Raw genomic sequence first — 18,429 nt, 5'->3', positions numbered from 1 at the left:
GTCATACTCTTTTTGGTGAGACCATAGTTAGATTGTGGTGAGACCATAGTTAGATTGTATGTACATTTACCACAATAGTAACTTTATATTCTCAAGGAAACAACCTGTTACATAAGCCTCTTCATTTTTTGGGGCTTTTAAACAACTAATTGAGTTGAAGATTGTAGCTTCAGAAAGGACCTACCTTTGAAATTGGGATTCAGTAAATCTTTACGGTGAGAGCAAAGCAGTGCACTCCCATATACCAGGTCAAGTGCACAAAGCAGAAGATGATACGAGTTAACAAGATCATCACTGATCATGGGGAAATTTCCTATACAAAAAAAAAGAAAACCTGTTAATACTTGTTAACAAACACTACTATTTACACCATTAGATCTTTACAATTTTACTATACGTGATTTTATGTCATGTATATGGTGTTACTGAAATATTAATCAGTAATTTCTTATTTTGAAAGATTCTGGAGAAACTATTCAATATTTTTGGAATAGAAAATAACCTTCTAGCAAACTCAATATGGATTTTGAGGAAGCTCAGGATCTACAACATGAGAATGCTGACTTCATGGCCAGATGATTCAGTTTTATGATTCCCAACTCTGGCTTTGTTATGGTCAAATTCAACATTTCTCAATCAATGCAACTTCACTCTTAATAATGACTAGCAATGGGACTAGAGTGAGTCTGGGGACTGCTCCAACTTTCTGACCAGGGAAAAGAGAGAAACAATAAGAAGGCTATTCTGTCCGAAATGAGCAAAATAAATCTTTCATATAGTTGATTTGTCTCCAAATCACACTAGTGTATCACGGCCTTGAATATAACCATAGTAACAAAGGCAACATCAAAACTCGTACACTATCTGTGCCTAATAAACAGTTGAAAACAATTCTTTCCATTTTATTTCATGAACAACTCTGTTCATTTACAAGCATATACATGGGCATGGGATTGTGATGATGCAGGTTAAAAATTGTACTTGGAGTAGCAATTTTGGCATTTGATGGATCTTTGTTTTCAAAGGCAATTGGGCAGGACTTTCCAGCCGCGCTAGCCCCACAACCGGAAAATCCCACCTGAGATCAACGGACCTTTGCATGGTCTGCCCCCCGCCTGCTACGATTCCCGTGGTGGGTGAGATGGAAAAATTCCCCCCAATGACCTTGAAAGCGAAAAGTTTTCCAGAAATGTTATGGACTTGCAATGGGTTTTGTACAAAGATATACAGATTATCACAATTTGCAAAAACGCCCTTAACTCTTAACACAATGTATTAAGTCAAGCATGTCTGCAATTAGTACTCAGGGAGGTGTTAAGCAAACTAGAAAAGGGGGAGACAATTGAGGGACTCTGAAATGAGAATTAAAGAAGAATTAAAGAATTCTTATTTCAGAATGACAAATGGCTGGTGTCTACAGCCCAGAGGGAAGGTTTTCTCCAAGTAGTACAGGGGAACCAGGGCAGACCACCTTAGTGCATGGAAAACATGACTATGCAGGAAGGTGGCCTCATCAGACAGAGGAAGTAGAGGACTTTTGTCATAATTGTATTACTTGTGCGGCCAATAATCCAGATCCACAAGGAGGAAGTCACCTTTGAGACATACAGGAAGGTTAGCAGAGCACTGGCAGTGCCTGCAGGTAGATTGTATAATACCTTGCCTAACATCCAGCAGAGGGATGTACTGAGTACTCACTCAGAAGGTGATGAACCTTTGGAATTCTCTACCCCAAAGCAGTATGGAAGTTCAGTTACTGAGAGCATGTTCAAGACGGAAATCGATAGATTTCTGGATACTAATGACATCAAAGTATATGGGGATAGTAGTAAAATGGCGTAAGAGGTAGATGATCAGTCACAATCTGTTTGAATGGTGCAGCAGGTACAATGGGCCAAATGGCCTACTTCTGCTCCAATTTCCGATGTTACTACGGGATAGTTCTGGTAAATAACTTCAACAAATGGGCTGAGGTGGTTCCATGTAAGGCAGCTATCACCCTAACGACAACAAAAATCCGAGAGAAGGAGGTATTTTTCAGGACTGGAAATGGAATCAGATCAGGTGATGCAAACGATTCTGAAACTGCTGGACACTGAAGAGAAATAGCACTTAAGATATAATCCACAGTCCTCAGAAATTGAACCCGAACAGGAAAGTTTAGGAAAGAACTGGATGAACAAAAGAAAAAAATGGGATGAAGTGTTACCACTGGTCTTGATGAATATTAGGGGAAGTACCTTTCAGACAACAGGGCATTTACCTCATGAGCAGATGACAGGGAGATCAATGAGAAGATTGGTATTCTTATTGGTACCTGTTCTGACTGAAAGACAGGAAATGGAAGTAACTGAAGACAGATTTTTGAGAGACCTGAAGAAACAATTAGAAGAGCTCTACAGGCAAGCTGCAGGGAATACTGGCAGGAAACACTGCGCTAACAAAATGAATCTAGAACCACACAAACCACAGGAATGGGACATAGGGGGTCAGGTGATGGTAAGGAATTATGCTCGAGTGGGCGTGTTTGAACCATTGTATAAGAGACCGTGTAACATATAGTGGAAAAAGGGAGCCTGATGGTATATGTGTTAAGACTAGCGAAGATGATAAAATGGTTCCATACTATTCAAATGAAACTGTACAAACCCCAAAACAAAAGAAATCAGAAGGGACTATTAAGAGCATGGTAAAATAGTGGGCCAGAAAGGATGATGGTGCAGAGCTTTGGTGATACAGCCACAAAGGATCGCCACCATTAGTCCCAGCCCTTTAGAACAAGGATGGCACAGTGGTTAGCACTGCTGACTCACAGTGCCAGGGACCCAGGTTCAATTCCCGGTTCAGGTCACTGTCTGTGCAGTCTGCATGTTCTCCCCGTGTCTGCATGGGTTTCTTCCAGGTGCTCCAGTTTCCTCCCACAGTCCGAAAGACGTGCTGGTTAGGTGTATTGGCCATGCTAAATTCTCCCTCAGTGTACCTGAACAGGCACTGGAGTGTGGCGTCTAGAGGATTTTCAGTAACATCACTGCAGTGTTAAAACAAGAGGCTGCGAACAGAAGGGTGCAAACCCAGAAGATGTTAGCCCCAAAAGCCTGAAATATAACCTGAGAAGGCATAAGTGCCAAGGTCATGTAACATCTATAAATTAATAAATTGCTATGTAACCAATTGGATCTGCATAGCCTAGACTGTATAGGGGCATACGCAGAGCAAATCTTTGTGTTTTTTTTCCCAGGAGGAGAAAAGGAGGAAAATGGGTCAGTGCTTCTCTTGGGAATACTGTGGTGCAGAAGCATCACCTGCAACTGGATTGGTGTTCCTCAACAGTCACCTACCTGGGGAAAATGGCTGAAGCTGAAAATTTGATAATAATTTGGCTTTGATATAGATCTACTGGAAGCTTAAGTTCAGCTAACATAACTAAATTACTGAATGATCTTGACATAACCCAGCATGTATTGTGGGAATTAAGACATAGAATCATAGAATCCTACAGTGCAGAAGGAGGCCATTCAGCCCATCGAGTCTGCACCGACCACAATCCCACCCAGGCCCTATCCCCATAACCCCATGCATTTACCCTAGCTAGTCCCCCTTACACTAAGGGGCAATTTAGCATGGCCAATTCACGCAACCCGCACATCTTTGGACTGTGGGAGGAAACTGGAGCACCCGGAGGAAACCCCGGCAGACACGGGGAAAATGTGCAAACTCCACACAGACAGTGACCCAAGCTTGGAATCGAACCTGACAAAGTGAGGTGGAATTGTTACACAAAACATTAAAATTATCACGTGAACATTATTAATTGATGGCAACAATTGTGGAGTTGGGGAACTGCAATTCAAACAAATCCTGGGATAATATTTGAAAGCAAAAAAATGCATTGCAAAAATAGGCTATTTGTGATAGACAATTTTTAGAAATTGGCCCCATATTCAATGTGACATTGTAAGCCTAATCAAAAGGCAGTTAACAAAACCATCAAACCGCACAATTAAGTACGCATCTACAAACTGTAAAACTGTAATACTTACAGATTTGGAACCACTTCATCTGAATGTGCCCCCACATTCCTTGCAAATGTTAACCCCAGAGAACTTTTTGATCAGAACAAAACCTACCAGATATCATAACCAGGATCTTCCCCATTGAAAGCACTTTCATATGTCACTGATCTATTCATGAAACTTACATTATGTAAGAAGACACAGATCTGGGGAAGGGTTTTGGTGGCAATCTTTGTCATGAGTGTGATTCTGCATATTTCAGTAGTAAGAGCAATAGTTATAGTAGCAGATTGCAGTAACAGCTGAAGCAGACAAGAGAAAAGGCAGCAGCTGATGGCAATGGCAGCACTGCACAGTACAGGACTCTAAGAAAATAAGTTTAATAAAGGATAGACTAAAATGGAACAGTTGAACTTAAAAGAAATAGCAGGAACAGAAAGTAGCAACTTTTCAGAAGCAGCAATGCAAGGGTTAACAGAGGGTGCAGCTCAGAAGTTGGGGATGTTGTTTGTGAGTATGATACTAATTTTACTTAAAAAGGGGAGCTGGGTATTAATGTTTGTGAGCTCATTTGCAAATGCCAACAACTTAAAAAGGGAACAGGGTGCTGACTTTTCTGAGTTTATCAATGGTACAATATTTTAAAAAAAGAGTTGTGCACATTGAGAATTTTCTCCACTTGGAACTGTTCAAGCCAATCTTTCAAGCTAGAAGTATAAGAGAGGAGGTGTGAGTTCACCCACCAACACTTTTAACAATTTCAATTAAACCAAGCATCTCTGGGATTTATGTCTCATATACATCTCTCACACTCGAGTAGTCGCACATTGTTACAGTCGGTAATGCAGAGCCAGAAATAAAGCCAGTCACTTACCTGGAGCCTGAAATTTATTCCTGTTACAAGTGTCCTCTGATCGACTAGAGCTGCTATAATTACCTGGATTTCTTTACCTGATTTTTACCTCCCACAGGGATTACTTGAGCAATAGCTTTACAGGGACAGACTAGATTGGTATGCAATCAACACTCCTGTGCTCCAGATCCCCCAGATCACCGAATATCAATGCCAGCACAGAGTAGCTAATAAATATATATTGGCTCAGGTATTATATTAATCATGCAGTGATTAATCATGACCCAGACAGATAGGAAACAGACTAATGAACATCTATCTCACTAACCTAAAAGTGCATTCTATGACTTACTGAAGGTGCTGACATGGGATATTTTAACATTTAATTTCACAAAATAAAATATTATTCACAAACTTCCGTCTACACAAAATGTTATCATTTTACAGGTAAAATATTCAGTGCAACTCATCTGGTCCTTCTACTCACTCATCAGCAAGCTCCACAAAAGGTACAACCGTTGCTTGATTACTTGGAAAGTTTCCGTGATGCACAGAGCACTGATGTACACTTACGTCGTACCAAGCATTTGCCTATTTCATAAATCTGAAGGGATTAAAAGTTCCACCACAGAAGCAAAAAAAAACAAACCACCCATAAACACTAAGAGGAGGGAAAATATGTGTTTCTGAAGACCACAGACATTCCAGCAATCCATACTGGCACCAAGCATGGAACTTCGCATTTTTGATGTAAAATCAGCTATCACCTGCTTGTGCATAAAAATTTCCACACTGCTAAAATCTGGATGGGCAAGAGCATGACCTGATGGGGTTGTAACCATTTAAATTGGGGGAGAGAATAATTAGTTCAGGACTGCAAACTCCAGAATGTAGTGTCAGCAAGCGGCAAGCTTAATTTGCGTAATTAGATGCAAGGGAACTTAGACTTTAAAAATTAGCCTGAAATGTCCTGTATCCTGGCAGCAGTCATGATGCCTTTGTCCTGCGCCAGTCGAATGTACCATCTGCTTATGTGCCACCACAATAAACGAGTGTGGACACTGGGTGATAAAGGCTATCTGTTGACCACAAGGCTCATGACTCTGGTACACAACCCATGCACATGTGTGCAGCATGCATATAATAAAAGCTATGCTGCCACAAAAAGTGTGATCCAGCAAACCATAGGGGTGCTTAAACGACTTTTTCACTGTATTGACGGTCCTGGAGGGGCATGGCTATGCATGCGTCATGATTCAAAGTGATCCGTTACATGTTGCAGATCTCACCATTGTGAGGACACAGCCTTTGCCACTAGCATCATAACATTCAAGGCTATGAGTCAGGTGCTGGTAAATGAGACTAGGTGGGAGGTTAGATGTTTCTCACGTGTTGGTGCAGACTCGATGGGCCAAGGGCCTCTTCTGTACTATATGATTTTGAGGGCAAGATAGCAACCAGCTGAGGAGGTGGAGAATGATGATGATGATGATAAGGATAAGCAGGAGGAGGAAAGATGGAGGATGCAACCAAAACAATTTATTTCTGGCCAGGTTGTTCATGATCAACTCGTCCAACCACAGAACCAGTGAATGCAATCCGAATTCCCCATTCACCAATAGTCTCACACCTTTATTTTCCTCTATTTCTGAACATCACAGTGTCCACTTAGTCACAATGCTAAAACAAAAGTCAACGCGAAACAAACATTCCAAATCAAGGGCATAATTCTCCCAGTGGCGGATTTCAGGGTGGGTGGAAGTGGAGAACCAAGCAGCAGGCAGAAAGCCAGAAACCTGCTGGCAAAAAAACAGTTTGTAATTCTCCCAATGGCAGGTTAATGGTGGATCAGTTTCCTCACTGCATTGTGGTGTGGACACCATTTGCATCCATTAATATCTCATGAATGATCATTCAAACAGCTGCTTGCCAGAATCTCCTCACGTCACCAGTTGATCAAAACAATCACGTAGTCATCAAATGCATTCACAAAAGTGCAATTTTTTAATAGTGATAGCACACTCGTGATCCAAAACTTATGTCAACATTTCTTAACTTTTCTAACCCTACTGCTACGCCTGGGTGCACAACAGAGGTGGAGGCAACTTGCTGACTGCTACATCCTGATGTCTGTGATGACCTTGGCAGATGTCCTCTGGTGGCCTATGGCCTGGAGAGACCAGCCTGATAAGGGTCTCCTCCTTGTGGCTGCAGGAGATAATGCACCTGGAGGGAGGTCAAGGTGCCTTGTCCCCATGCTACCTACATCTTGATGGTGCCCACCAGGTTATTTGGCCATGGAGTGCAGGGCCAAGCACAAATCTGGCAAGACCTGCTGGACCAAAGTCTCTACGATGATCATCAACTTCCTTGGGCCATCCCTCCATTTGGAGATTTCACACATTAAGTCTGAAAGAAGTCAACCAAAAAGATCTAAATGTCCCTCACAACTCATTGCCTAACACTGGACCACTGCATGTGCAGCTCCAGTAATACTCACACTAAGAAGTCCAGGAAACCTGATTAAATAGTTCTCTGTCACTATTTCCCACTGTTTTGGGAATTAAATGTTCCCTAGGCCCAACACAGAAGAAAAACTCCATCTATTTTCTTACTACTAATGGTTTTTAAAGGTATTTAATGTATAGCAACATTTCTTAGAGACTATCCATATTGAAGTGACAGAAAATCAACAAATGCTATGTTAATGATAATTTCAAACTAACGTCCTGTGAAATGAACTAACAAGTATACTTACATGCTGCTTTGGAACATGAAGCTACAGTGCCTATTTAAGAATAAAGGAAGTTATAACCACCGGGTTATGGGGTGAATCCTACAGACAAGTCTAGACTTGTTGAGTATGTGGTGTTGCTATGATAAGAGGCAGAAAAGGTTGGTGGTATAGAAACAATAAACTATTCATACTGCACAATGCAGCAGTTTGATCGTCGCTGGTGAATGACCTAAGAAAAACCTCAAGAATATGAACTGAAGTAAGAAAGAGCATGCACTAATTGCCACTAGTCCCCTGAATCTCTAACATAAATCAAGGTCAAATGAAGTAGTGAGGTTATTGCAGCTGACAACAACTATGTCAATAAGAACTGGAAATAAGCAAAACATTCTATCTTCTCATCCCCAACCAGTACAGACCTCCTGAAAAGTAGTATTATTAATTATTCATTTATCCTTATAAAATATTTTGTTTTAAAGACTGTCTTTATTGAAAGTTTTCCATTTTACCAACAAATACCCAAAATCTAGTACAGTACAGAGTGACCATTATTCCACATAAATATACAGAAAAGATCAGCAAATATTCATACAAATGGTTCAAATGATCAATCATTGCAATTGTTGTAGTCAGCGTATCCTCTCCAGAAAGAGTGGGGGATCTCAGGATAACAGGATAAAACCACGAACACTTGGCCCCATTGTGCACACCCTCCTCCACAGGATAACAGAGCTACACAAAATATGGGACCCCTTATGGGGTAATATGCAATCAACTGGGACCTAACTCAGCATCCCAGGGCCTTCACGCAACGAAAGGATAATCCAGAAAAAGGGGAACACCAGGATACTGCCATCGGTACAAGATGTGGTGTGGCAGTGCACACTCTCGTGTACAGGAACCAGTAAGTTCAGGAACTCGATTTTCAAGTTTGCTGACGACATCACCGTAGTGGGTCGGATCTCCAACAATGGTGAGACAGAGTACAGGAATGAGATAGAGAATCTGGTGAACTGGTGCAGTGACAATAATCTCTCCCTCAATGTCAACAAAACGAAGGAGATTGTCATTGACTTCAGGAAGCGTAAAGGAGAACATGCCCTTGTCTACATCAACCAGGACAAAATAGAAATGGTCAAAAGCTTCAAGTTTTTAGGTATCCAGATCACCAACAACCTGTCCCCCCCATGCCGACACTATAGCTAAAAAAGCCCCCTAACGCCTCTAATTTCTCAGAAGATTAAAGATATTTGGCATGTCAGCTACGACTTTCACCAACTTTTATAGATGTACCATAGAAAGCATTCTTTCTGGTTGTATTACAGCTTGGTATGGCTCCTGCTCTGCCCAAGACCGCAAGAAACTACAAAAGGTCGTGAATGTAGCCTAATCCATCATGGAAACCAGCCTCCCATCAACTGACTCTGTCTACACTTCCCGCTGCCTCGGCAAAGCAGCCAACATAATTAAGGACCCCATGCACCCTGGACATTCTTTCTTCCACCTTCTTCCGTCGGGAAAAAGATACAAAAGTCTGAGGTCATGTAGCAACCAACTCAAGAACAGCTTCTTCCCTGCTGCCATCAGACTTTTGAATAGGCCTACCTTGCATTAAGTTGATCTTTCTCTACACCCTTGCTATGACTGTAACACTACATTCTGCACTCTCTCATTTCCTTCTCTATGAATGGTATGCTTTGTCTGTATGGCACGCAAGAAACAATACTTTCCACTGTATACTGATAAATCAAATCAAATCAAGCCAAGGAATCGTACACCTCGCTGCACAACAAACCTCCCTCTTCTCCAGCCAGATCAGAGGCACCAATCAGGCTTCCCATCACTGGAAAACATAAACCATTTTCCACCAAGGAAACCCTATTGACAAGGAGAAGAAGAATTGTCAAGACTTACATCCAGATATCAAGGGTATCTTGAGGAGAGATACAACTCTCCTCCTCCTGATAAGATAAAGCAAACCCTCTAGGATTAACTATAACAAATCAGATCCTATTAACAACTCCCCACCCAGATAAATGAAGAAAGGAAGCCCCAAAGTGAGTGGAGCATCAGGATTATTCAATAGATGCCAAACATGGTCTTTTAAAGCAGGGAAGATAGCAGAAACAGAAAAACACAATCTCACAAGGAACAGACCACTGCCTACCTACCTCCCCAACCCCTCCCCAAAGGGAAGCATAAATTTCAAGAAGGTGGACAGACTGGATGGCTACACATGAGACCACTTGTAGGAGGTGACCTACTCCTCTAACCAGTCTAATCTCCAACCGAAGAAAGAGTCCAACAACGGTGAACCGAAGCACCAGACTCGCACTCAGGCCCCGCAGCCAACATCTACGGGGGGGAAACCAAGTCTCAAGAAGAAGAGCAGTCCAGAAGTCTCCAAAACGTGATGTCTCAGAGACAGCAACCGACTCCCCCACCCAACATGCCCTCCACCTGACCCGGATAAACACAGCCACTACTACCATAATCTACTCAATAACACAACAGAATAAGGGCCCACAAAACCAAGAATACTCACATCACTCTTAGACATTGAACAAAACAAATTACTCCAGTCTGTAGGCACCCAGAGACACCATTTAAACCCTGCCGTCAACAAGATTCAACCATTTCCCCTCTTCGGAGAAACCCTAACAACAGGATAATGTGCCCACCATACATTCCATGAGCCAAGTAATAAAGTAACCACTATCCACACAGCCAAATCAAAATAGAAAACCTAACAAGGCTAGATATCTTAAGGATTAGACAACTACAGCAGGGCATGCACCAGTACATAATTCCCCCACTCCGACAATACCCGAGACGCCAACGACAAAAAAAAAAGTGCCCAGTCTTTTCCAGCATACATGATCTATCCTTACCTTCATAGGAAACAAGCAAGACAACAAATGAGATGAAGGCACTGCCGGAACTGCTGGAGCTGCTGTCCAATTGGATTCACCAACAGCTCCCAAGGGCAGGACCTGTTCTTCGGTGAAGGAGGAAGTCTCACTTTCCACCAATTTAGCCTGCCCACAGCATATTATTGCTGCAGAGCAGGCTAGCAATGCAGTGAGTCGTCGTGTTCCTGCTGACTTTCCTCCTGGATGATGGAGGGGGGAGGGGGACAAACTGTTCACCCCTATCCCCCATTATTATGCAGCTACCTGAGTCTAAACTTGTTATTTGAATGTGAAAGGTTGACAACTAAATGCCAATCAGGCCACTAAAAATTTTCTATCAAGCTGTAATATATGAATAGAGCTTTGGGTCAGCAATAAAATCTCAGCAGGTGAGCTTTTACCCGCCAACAATGAATAGTTTGATTTGATCTTGAAGGTCATCACATAAAAATTTGAGTGGAATTCGGCTATATCATTTAGCTGTATAATACCCCCAAGTGCGGGTTAATTCACTTTACTGTGAATAATACAGCACTCTGAAACAGTTCATTAATTGTACAAAGTAGCCTATATTACTTTCAATAGTAAATAATTTACTTGCATATACCGACATTAAGTCTGTTAACTTGCAGGAAGCAACATTCATGTATCAAGGAATTATGAGAGAATGATGAAATCTTAATTCCAGGGGGCTATTGAAACTATTTCAAAACCTTCATTGTACTTTCTTCCTACCCTCAGCCACGTCACCACTCGGAGGTTTCTGAACCATGAGGTTTGGGAGGAAATGTTGTCAGGAAAATTTCCCCTGCATCCCATTCACGCCTTCCACAAAATTCCTTCTTTTCCCAGTTTCCATTCAAAGTAACCTTTTTTAACAAATAGGTTCTGTTAATCAAAATTAATTTCTGGCAGTTGTCTGCTTTTATATTTTACTAAGTGCTGATTCCGAATGGCATTGGGAAAGCCCTGTGAATAAGTCACGTCCCTGTCCACTTGAGCACAGTTGACAAAGAGCCAAGAGAAAACATTGAGGGCATAGGGTGCAGGAAGGAAAATTACATTACTTTTGCAGGAGGGGTACTATGAAATTCTGCAATAATCTTTTAAATGAGAACATTGTTGGAAGAGTAGTGCTTTCAATATTAAGTAGGGTCTTTATTTAATTCTCTTGTATCTGGTAGGAGAATTAATTTTAATGATACATGCCGAGTTATTTATTGAAGGATGCTGCTGAACCAGCCTGCGATCGACATAGCTGAGTGCTATCTCATCAACTGCCTTTCAAAACTATGTAGCGAAAACAAACAAATATACGAATTAGGAGCAGAAAGTGGCCATTTGGCCCCTGGGACGTGCACCACCATTTGATAAAATCATGGCTGATTTTACTCAGCTCATTGGCCTCAACATCACTTTCCTGCCTATCTCCTACACCCTTGCATCTCTCTTGTTAATCAGGAATCTATCTAATTCAGGCTCAAAAAATATTCGATGGCCCTGCCTCCACCACTCTCAGGGGAAGGGAGTTCCACAGACTCACAGCTCAGAGAAAATAATTATCCTCATCTACATCATAAATAGGAGTGACTTACCTGATGAAGGAGCAGCGCTCCAAAAGCTCGTGAATCAAAATAAACCTGTTGGACTTTAACCTGGTGTTGTGTGGCTTCTTACTATGGCCATACATTCAGTCCTCTAATCAAAGTCATTGATATAGATTGTAAATAGCTGCGGTCCCAGCACTGATCCATGTGGTACTCCACTTGCTACATTGTCAAGTACCTTCTGTGTCCAAAAGGAGAGACAAACTTAGGGTGCCCTGAGCTTTTCATCTCTGTGGTGAAGAGTGTGGCTCTATTATAGACTAATTAATAGGACAAATTGCTATGATTAGTCCCCAGGTCCATTATTTTTGTATGATGAGACTTCCATGATAGTGGAAAGTAAACTAGATGAACCTTAGTCCTTTCCATTACAAAAAATGTCTATGGAATGTAGGCATCACTGGCTAGGCAACATTTGATGCTCATCCCTAATTGCCCTAAAGAAGGTGGTGATGAGTTGCTTTATTGAAATACTGCCATTTATATGGAGCTGTGAAGGAGAGTTCTAGGATTTTGACCTATCGACAGTGAAGGAACGGTGACATGATTCCAATTCAAGATGGTGTGTGGCTAGGAGGGGAACTTACAGATGTCTGCTGCCCTTGTTCTTCTAGATGTTAAAGGGTGTGTCTTTAAAGTGCTGTTGAAAGAGGATTGACTGGTTGCTGCCACTGTGCAAGGTGGAGGGAATGAATGTTTAAGGTGGTGGATGGGGTGCCAGTCATTGGGCTTCTTATCTGAAGGGTATTTAGTTTGAGTGTTGGAGCTGCACTAATCCAGACAAGTGAACAATATTTCATCACATTAACTCTCCTGATTTGTGCCTTGTAGATGAAGAACAGGTGTTGGGGAGCCAAGAGTTGAGTTAATTGCCACAGAATTCCCAGCTTCTGATCTACTCTTGTAGCTACAGTATTTACTTGGCTACTCCAGTTCAGTTTCTCAATGGATGTTGATAGTAGAGAATTCAGCGATGGTAATACCACTGAATGTCAAGGGAAGATGGTTAGATTCTCTCTTGTTGGAGTTAGCAATTTCTGGCATTTGTGCAGGACAAATGTTACTTGCCACTTACCAGCTGAGTTAGAATGTTGTCTGGTCTTGCGGCATATGGACACAAACTATTTCAGTATCAGTAGAGTTGCAAAGGGTGCTGAACATTGTGTAACGATCAGCATTACATTCCTATTCCGACCTTATGATGGTCATTGATGAAGCAACAGAAGATCTTTGGGCCTAGGATGCCACCCAGAGGAACTCCTGCAGTGATGCCCTGGGATGGAGGTGACTGACCTCAATCATCTTCCTTTGTGCTAGGTATGACCCCAACCACTGGAGAGTTAACCCCTGACCCTCAGTTGACTTCAGTTTTACTAGGGTTCCTTGATGCTGCATTCGGTCAAATGCTGCCTTGATGTCTTACCTCACCTCTTAAGTTGAGATCTTTGTCCATATTCGGACCAAGCAATTTAGCAAAAAAAAAGAGCAATTCCCATCTTCTAAAACTAAAACCTTTTTTTAAATTCAAGAACCAATAATTTATATTAAAAATAAGGAGTGTGATCTTTCTGCCCACTTCGCCGGTAAATCAGCGCAGAGAGCCAGGAAGATAGCACGAGAGACTTTCCCAGCCTGGCGCCGAAAGCCATCTTCCTGGCTCTGTTTTGCTTCATGCCCACAAAAGACGCAAAGCCAATTTAAACATTAATGTCTTCATTTAAATCCTATTAGCGGGGTCAGCATGGCCATTTCCGGCCACCCGTACATTTCCCGAGAGGGGAAACGTCGAGAGTCTCACCAACTAGAATCACTCATGGTCCCCACCAACGGAGACCAGACATCATGGACTTGCCGGGGGGTTCGGAGGCCATTGAAGTCCCCAGGTGGTCGGGGGCATGGCTGGACAGTGCCCATAGGCACCACAACAGTGCCAGGGAAGTGCCAAGGGGGTGGGGCAATAACAGGAAGGGGAGGCAAGGAGGGGAGCTCTGCAGAATGGCAATCGATGGGTGGGCGGAGGACCGACACAGGGAAAGAAAGATCATGCCCAAGGTTTCAGTTTCATGTTGCGGCCTATTTTTTTTAAAAAAACATATTTAAATGTACAATGAGTTTATTCTCCTGTCACCAAGTTACCAAGTCTGAGAAAAGGAACAGAAGTCTAGCTGCAACTTCAGCCCATGCTATCGGAGATTCAAAGATGTAAAAGTTGTGAGGTGAATGTTTTCACAGCTGTACTGCAAAGCCAAACATTGACTTCTACGAAAATTTACACATGCTTAATTTGAAGACTTGGCACTATCTTGTGATTTTCATAAGAATCAAAAAAATGAATAGCTATCGTTTTCATTCAATTTCCTGTTACAATCAGCAAGAATTCTATCATTTGAGCTCTATTTTCCCCCAACCGTTTCCTCAACCAGTGTTCGGCAAATGATTTTAAAAGATGTTACTGCTTGATTTATCCCTTTCGTTGGCAGCAGAAAGGAAATATGTTGGCTTCACTTCTACAGTTATTCCCCTTATGCTACAGTTAACTGTACCTGTTTCACCTCAAACAAAAGGTGGTTGAAAGAGGAGACACACACAGCTGAGACAAAGGGTATACTCAAAGTTTGCATCAAAACTGCTCACTGCATAATCAAGCCTTACTACATGGCGAGGTTGCACTTTGCAAGCCCTAGCATGCAGTTAATATACAAGGAACAGATTATTGTGGGTGCCTCCCTCTGATTTTATCACGTCTGAAATTAGATTTACTTGTACCATTTTAACCAAATGCCGTTGGAAGTCACAACATTTTCCTTCAAAATGCATAGGATTCTTTCAAAAGTATTTCAATCACTAGCATCGTAAACTGGTATTAGGCAAAAATTGGTACTGCACACCCGTTTCATGATGTGTGATGCTTTCTATAAGCCTGAAAATAACTTTCCTTACCTCAGCAATCAAGAGCTGTTGAAGCTGCCTGCGTCCCCTGCAGAATATTAAAAGTAATGAACTCAGATTTACAGCTCTCAGGCATTTCTTCCAGGCCAGAGACGGGAAAAGCATTAGTGAATCAACCGTGAAGTGGAAAAAAGATAAAAAGAGTAGCTCAAGCTTTCACTGAAGACTTCAACTGGTGAACCCTGTGGAGGAAGCGAGCAAGCCTGCACAAGTCAACACAAATCTCTGTAAATACAATTAGCCATCGCTGCTGAGACCATCCAAGTTCCAGCATGACCATACACTGCCTATGCTCCGAGAGTCCCAGCTGGAGTCTGCTAAGGCTGAAGCAAATTACCTGGCAAATGGTACTGAAATGTCATTGTACAATTAAGTCTTAGCTGCGTTTTCAGCCAAAAGCAGACTCCCCATCCAAAGTCAACAAAAGTGTGACATTCTAATCCCAGTAACCATGTTGATGGGATGGCAAACAATTTTCCAAAAAAGTTCACTGCAGAGAAACCAGATGGATTATTCTGGATAAAGAACCAATTTTTCAGCATCACACTTCCTTACAGAAATGCTAAGTAAATAAATGTACCAAGGTGTATGATTGCTGTATTACTGTCATCTGCGGAACATATAAAATGAATATCTTTTCATTAAAACTCCTTTTCATTAAAAAAATCTGCAACTCTTGGGAAAGATAGGCAAGTAATAAATCCAGAAGCAGAATCACACTGCTTTAAAAAAAACCTTTACAAAGTCACATTTAAAGATCCATGTGGAACTATATTGATTCATTTTATCAGGCAAATGGTGAAGTGGATCAGCTTTATTACAGGTTGCATGAGGCACAAAATTCTCTGGAGGCTTGCTTGCTCCACGTCCAAGATATAAATGCAAGCAATTTATTTTCATTTGAGAGTTGCCTCTTTTTATTCCTATTTATAAACATATAACAGGAAAATCAAGCTTGCCCATTCCAATATGGTGCAACAAATAATCACCTACTTCCCCTGCCCCTACTCCCAACACTCATGCAATCACCTGCAAGTGACATAAAAGGTCAGGACACAGTATTCAAGACATGGCCAAATTAAAATCCTGTACATGGTACTACCTGCAATAGTGTTATATTCATCCCAGCAATACTTCCTAACACCCTCTTCATTTTCCCAACAGCTTCATGTCAATGATTATGGGATTTCAAAGTTGCAAAGTATGACCCAAGGTCCTTCTCTCGCTAACCAGTCTTGAACATGCCATCTTTCATGAAGCCTGGAAAAGCTCCTGCCCAAAAGCATCACACACTGCATTTGTATAAACTAAAAGACATATGGGTTCAGCCCAGTTAGATTTGCGTTCAGACTATTTATTTAACTCCTAACTCCAAACATATTGTCAGGTCACCAACAAAGGTACGGACTGTTCCACTGATGCCAACGCCCAGATCAGCAATTAAACTGGCGGAGAAAGATGGACTGAATAAGGTTCAGTGCAGAACTCTGCTAATGACCACCCCCCACACACAGCTGGTACCATTGAAAACTACACTATTGACATAAATGCAATCAATCAGAAAAACGCTTGTCAAACCAACAACATTTAACCTTACCTAGCAGCCCTTTCTGTCGCACTTTGTCAAAGGCTTTTTTGAAAATATACGTGCATTATCTGCAATGTTTGGTTGCATAGCGTCTGTACTTTCAGCGCTCTCGGTACTGTTTTGGGTGCAAAATGTTTGTGTTGTGCGCGCGCCACTTCTTGTTTTAGATATGGTGGAGAGGAGGAGCTGAAAGTAGCAAAGCTCCAGCTAAAGCCTTCTCTTAATCTTACACAGCTAAACATATGTTCAAACTCTAGACAGGAAGGCTGTAGGCCATCCCACCACCGCTGATATTTAATCTGCGACGGGAGGTTTCACTATTTGGGGAAGCTGCCCAGCAATGTCGGGTTTGTCAGTAGCGTAATTAGAGGGGGGAGGGGGGCTGCATCTCTGATACACAGACACTGCTCAATTGAGGGACCCAACATCAGGAAGGGGAGCTCTGCAGGAAGCCACCCCTCTGCACTTGCTGTTGATCCCCCTCCTCTACCCTGTCAGGCAACCCCCTCCCTCTGACACTAGTTCTGCCCACACTCACCTTTCTCTGGAGATACATGACTGATCCCTCCAGCAGGCTCAAGTACATCAGATGGAACAGGCATGGAGTAATCGTGCATTGCAATCCCCATGGCATTTTTTAAATTTAGTGATCACAATATCTGCTGATTTTCCATCATCCACCAGATATGTCTGCTCCTCAAAAAAAAAAATTATACAATATTTTCTCTTCCAGAAGCCATGCTACTAATCTCTCATAGCTGCCACTCTTTCTAGATAATCATACAACACATTTCTAATCACACTTTCCAGAAATTTACTTGGAACTAATGTTAGATGAATGGACCTAAAGTTTCCAGATTCTTATTTACTCTACTTTTTTTTACACAAGCACTGCATAGGCATCCTTCCAGTTCATAGGAACAATTTAAATCATCACTGAGTTGTCAAGTATACAAACTGGTGGTTTCCTAGCGTGTACTCCATCTCTCTTATCAAGGGCAAGTATCGTCAAGGCCAATAGTTCACTCTGCTTTTTGAGTCCTAATTCTAGTGATGGACACTTTCCCTTCTGTTTCTTCGGATTCAATGGCATGATTTTCACAATGTTATGTGGATTCTGCAGAGCTTCCAAAATGGCGGATAAAACCTGAATGTGAAGTCCCGTCCATTTTGACAGATCCACTTTATGTTGGTAGGGGAAAGACTGTGGAGGCATGATTCACACATGAGGCAAACCCAAACACAGCAGGCTCATTTGAACTCAATGCTACAGTCCTGTTGGCTGCTTCCAGGGATATAACCTGTAGTGTGGGAGTCATAAGTATAACTATGACTTATTGTTAAGTCACCAACAAAGGTACGGACTGTTCCCCTGATGCCAATGCCCAGATCATCAATTAAACCGGCGGAGAATGATGGACTGAATACGATTCTCACCAACCTTTACAGATGCACCATATAAAGCATTCTTTCTGGTTGTATCACAGCTTGCTATGGCTCCTGCTCTGCCTAAGACCACAAGTAACTACAAAAGGTCGTGAATGTAGCCCAATCCATCACACAAACCAGCCTCCCATCCATTGAGTCTGTCTACACTTCCCGCTGCCTCGGCAAAGCAGCCAGAATAATTAAGGACCCCACACACCCCGGACATTCTCTCTTCCACCTTCTTCCATCGGAAAAAAGATACAAAAGTCTGAGGTCACACACCAACCAACTCAAGAACAGCTTCTTCCCTGCTACTGTCAGATTTTTGAATGGACTTACCTT

General features: G+C 42.0%; 1 protein-coding gene across 1 annotated transcript in view; it reads right to left on the bottom strand.

The window, feature by feature from the left end:
- Positions 1 to 18,429, bottom strand: part of rbl2 (retinoblastoma-like 2 (p130)) — a 133,005-nt gene that overhangs the window by 80,986 nt on the left and 33,590 nt on the right. The window contains exon 5 of the mRNA XM_078210886.1: positions 185 to 313. Coding sequence (XP_078067012.1) covers positions 185 to 313 — 129 coding nt within the window. The remainder of the gene's footprint in view (positions 1 to 184; positions 314 to 18,429) is intronic.

Source organism: Mustelus asterias, chromosome 4, assembly GCF_964213995.1.
Source record: "Mustelus asterias chromosome 4, sMusAst1.hap1.1, whole genome shotgun sequence".
Lineage (NCBI taxonomy): Eukaryota > Metazoa > Chordata > Chondrichthyes > Carcharhiniformes > Triakidae > Mustelus > Mustelus asterias.
The sequence above is the reverse complement of the archived record's forward strand: the minus strand, read 5'-3'. Positions and strand labels throughout refer to the sequence as shown.